Source organism: Sinocyclocheilus anshuiensis, unplaced genomic scaffold (genome assembly GCF_001515605.1).
Source record: "Sinocyclocheilus anshuiensis isolate Anshui unplaced genomic scaffold, SAMN03320099.WGS_v1.1 scaffold167, whole genome shotgun sequence".
Taxonomy (NCBI): Eukaryota; Metazoa; Chordata; class Actinopteri; order Cypriniformes; family Cyprinidae; genus Sinocyclocheilus; species Sinocyclocheilus anshuiensis.
Genome location: NW_015552552.1, coordinates 1,629,643 through 1,633,603, shown reverse-complemented (window position 1 = coordinate 1,633,603; position 3,961 = coordinate 1,629,643). Strand labels below are relative to the sequence as shown.

At 35.9% G+C, this 3,961-nt stretch overlaps 1 protein-coding gene across 1 annotated transcript in view; it reads right to left on the bottom strand.

Moving 5' to 3' along the window:
• LOC107664503 (radixin-like) overlaps positions 1–3,961 on the bottom strand; it is a 21,066-nt gene that overhangs the window by 10,737 nt on the left and 6,368 nt on the right. Inside the window, exons 2-3 of the mRNA XM_016455090.1 lie at positions 2,258–2,341; positions 839–947 (exon numbers count right to left, since the gene is read on the bottom strand). Coding sequence (XP_016310576.1) covers positions 839–947; positions 2,258–2,341 — 193 coding nt within the window. The remainder of the gene's footprint in view (positions 1–838; positions 948–2,257; positions 2,342–3,961) is intronic.

The window sequence follows — 3,961 nt, the reverse complement described above, 5'->3', positions numbered from 1 at the left end:
TGCTTTTAAAGGGGATGAGAGATGAGACCCTGTTTGGTTTATTGCACGTTACGCCCAAAAAACACCCATTACTCATTAAGAGAATAGGGACAACCCATTTAGACCATGCGCCCGGGCGCCGACCATTTTCCCGTCGTTAAACTAGAAATAGTGGATTTGGACACGCCCAGAGTGCACCTGCGCCGTGCGCTTTAGACCATGCACTTAGATCGTTAAAATAGGGCCCTAGACCAGGTTTTAGTTGGTCATTGGCACGGTCTATTTCAGTTGCCTCAAAATAGCAACGCGCCAACAGTGCGCCTGAACACACCTCGTTTTCAGACCAGCACGCCCATGAGTGCAAAAATGGGCGCAAATGCATTTGCTATTTAAACAGCGTGGCGCAGCACGTGAAAATGATAACTGCGTCGGGCTGAAACTAGCAAAAAACACTTGCGTCGCGCCGGGTGTATGATAGAGCCCTATGGGATTCTTTTGTCTATTCTTTAGTCTCAAATGCAAGCGATATCAATTCCCTCCTCATTAAGCTATATAATTTATGGTATCATTCATGTCAAATGGGGCAAGCAAGTTATGCACCAAAGTTTAATACTTAGGGTTAAATGGGCGATAATAATAGTGACGCTTGGTCGCCTTAGAAGCGCTACTAATAAAATGCTTGTATGTGTGTCATGTATGATATTAGAAAATTGTTAGAATAATGAAATTTAGCCTTTAATTGACCACTTTAGAATTGCCTGTGCATATCATTAATGTTAACATATTATTAATGTGTTATTAACCTATTATTAATGTATTATTAACGTTAATCCACACAATGTTAATATTAAGCATTATTTCTTGTCTAACAACATAGTGCAGGAAATCAGCCATGTCAGAAAGCCTTTGGTGTCTGTGTATTGCAGGCCAAAATACCAGACCTCACGCAAACCCACCGTCTTCACCACCTGAATGCATCAACACAGAGGATAAAAATCAACCAGTTATATGCATGCTAAATGTATGAGTGTAAACTGTGATATCGACTATGGCGTACATTGAAAACATATACCTAATCACCTCAGCACTTGATTAGCATGACGTTATGTTGTAGCTCAAACAACGGGAGTCTCTAGTTTTAGTAGATTAGAATAGGAACTCTACACTAAACGTTCATGCAATCAACAGGGAGGGAAAATACCACCCATCCAGACCTCTTATCAGTTAGGTGTGTGCAAATAGGCAGAGACGGTGTCCTCCACCTGGTATGTCCTGTCATACCATGAGCCTCACCAATCACCATATAACAAGGTAGTTTAGCATTACTAATCTCAACAGTATCTGAAAAATGATTTACAGCCAGTGACTATGAGCATGGATTCGGGTGTGACTTAGGTAAGAAAAATGCTTTTGCAATTAGTTACAAAGTTTCGTTACAAAAAAGAGATACAAGTTGCTACAAGTTGATGAGTCATTGTGATAGAACAAAAGTAGTGCATTTAGATTGCATAGTAGTGCAAAGTAGTAAAAATGGTATAGCATAGTATATAAATATCAGTTGTCACTTTATATCTCCTAATATCTTGTCAATAGCACTTTATTTTACAGTCCTTTTCTGTGTGTACATTCTATGTACTTATTATAACAATCTCAATAACTGGGTAATAACTAGGTACTAACCCTGAACCTACCCTTAACCCATTTTGTTACCTTGTAATATCAATAATAAATGTTCAAATAATGTTCCACAAAAGCCTGCTGTATCATATTTGAAAAATTAGTAAAGATTTCAGTCACACTTTATTTTAAGGTTCAGTTCTCGCCATTAACAAGCCATTAACTACGACCTCAATAAACTCCTAATTTGCTGCTTATTACAGTAATAGTTAGTAAAGTAGTTAAGTTAAGTTAAGTTAAGTTAAGTTAAGTTAAGTTAAGTTAAGTTAAGTTTAGGTATTGGGCAGGATTAGGGATGTAGAATATGGTCATGCAGAATATGTACTTTAGCCAAGTTAATAAGCAACTAAATAATAGTGAGAATTGGTCCCTATACTAAAGTGTTACCAAGATTTCACAACAACAAGACACGTAAACCTTTGAAGTGAATTATTGATCATATTGATAATTTAGAGGTCTTATTTGCATATCAAATATGACGCAGTAAGCTGTATAGGGTTAAAAAAAACACATAAGACAGGTGATTCTTCACATGCCAACTCACTGGCTTAGCTTTAATAAACAATCAGTAGGATTTCAGGAGCATATGACCACTGCTCACCTGCTCAAAGAGCTGTTTGCCCGTTGTAACCGACTGGATTGCAAATTCCAGCTCGGCATCCACTGTGGTGACACGGACATTGATCTGCAGAGAACGAACATAAGTGAGTGTTTTTAATGTCATTGAATCAAGTATTGGAGTCAATTACAGCAAAAATGTGTTTGGTATTTGTACAGAAATATAATATATACTGTACCATTACAGCAGAACAACAGATTTGTTGGCCAAAAATTTTTAAAATGTTTCAATATTTCAAACACTAAACACCTTAATTACATTACAACATTGTCATATCAGATTTTTGGTAACACTTTATAATAACTTTCATTAATAAATCATTAACATAATACATTAAATAATGCTTTATGGATCATTAGTTAATATATATTCAAAGAGTTAGAAATGTGAGATAATGTGCTTGTTAATGTTTGCTAATAAACTTATTAAACATTAGATAATGTTCAAACAAATCATTATTTCATGTAAGCTGAAATGCTTACAAATGTCATTAAACTTTCAGTTCCATATGATCAAGTACTTATTGAAAATCTACAAATTATTTTAACAGATGTTATAAAATGATTAAAAGCTTGTGTAATGGGCAACACTTTTGCTGCTAACATAAAAGTGCTCCACACTGGGGGTTAATAAAGGCCTTCTGAAGCGAATCAATGCGTTTGTGTAAGAAAAATATCCATATTTATAAATTTATAAACCTTCATCTCTAGCTTCCGCTAACTGTCGTACACGCGCTCACGAGAGAATGGCGTCCAGCGCAGAGGAGAGAGCGAAACAAAACACCGGTCACAAATTAGTAGTACAAAATGAGGATTTTGAAAGAAAAATGTCGGATTTCGATACAAGCCAAGAGGACACTAGTTTTCCAGTTTTGCTGTAAACAAAACTGGTTTCTCGCGAGACTATTATATTCTCACCGGAGCTTATGCTACGCCTACATCTTACGTCATCCGCTGGACGACACTCTCTCGTGAGCACGCGTACCACAGTTAGCGGAAGCTAGAGATTAAGGTTTATAAAGTTGATTCACTTCAGAAGACCTTTATTAACCCCCCGGAGCCGTGTGGACTTCTTTTATAATGGATGAGTGCAATTTTTTGGACTTCAAATTTTGGGCTACCATCTACTCCCATTATAAAGCATGGATTAGCCTGGACATTATTTAATATAACTCCGGTTGTATTCGTCTGAAATAAGAATGTCATATACACCTAGGATGCCTTGAGGGTGAGTAAATCATGGGCTAATTTTCATTTTTGGGTGAACTATCCCTTTAAGGGGCCAACAGTGCACAGGGGTCAATTTGATTATTATAATGAAACACGGTTCAATCTGTTTATATTATATTGTTTTGATAAATGAACAAGTGTTTTCTTTTTAAAAAATTATTTGTTTTCCCGTTTATTTATGACTCAAGGAATATCCTGTTTAATGATATACTGAACAGTAGTATACTGTGAGTGTTGAGGTAATAAAAACATTACCAAAATTACAATCTGTTATGTCTTTAGCAAGCATTTAGCTAAACACAACCAGCCACCCTTTACACAAACCTTGTTACATTAGCTAAAAATCCAATGCCCATAAAGATACTAAATGTTTAGTAGTCGTTTATAAACATTTACAAATGATGAATAGTTTCAACTTTAGATTGGGTACTGCAAAAACATGAACAAATGATTAATA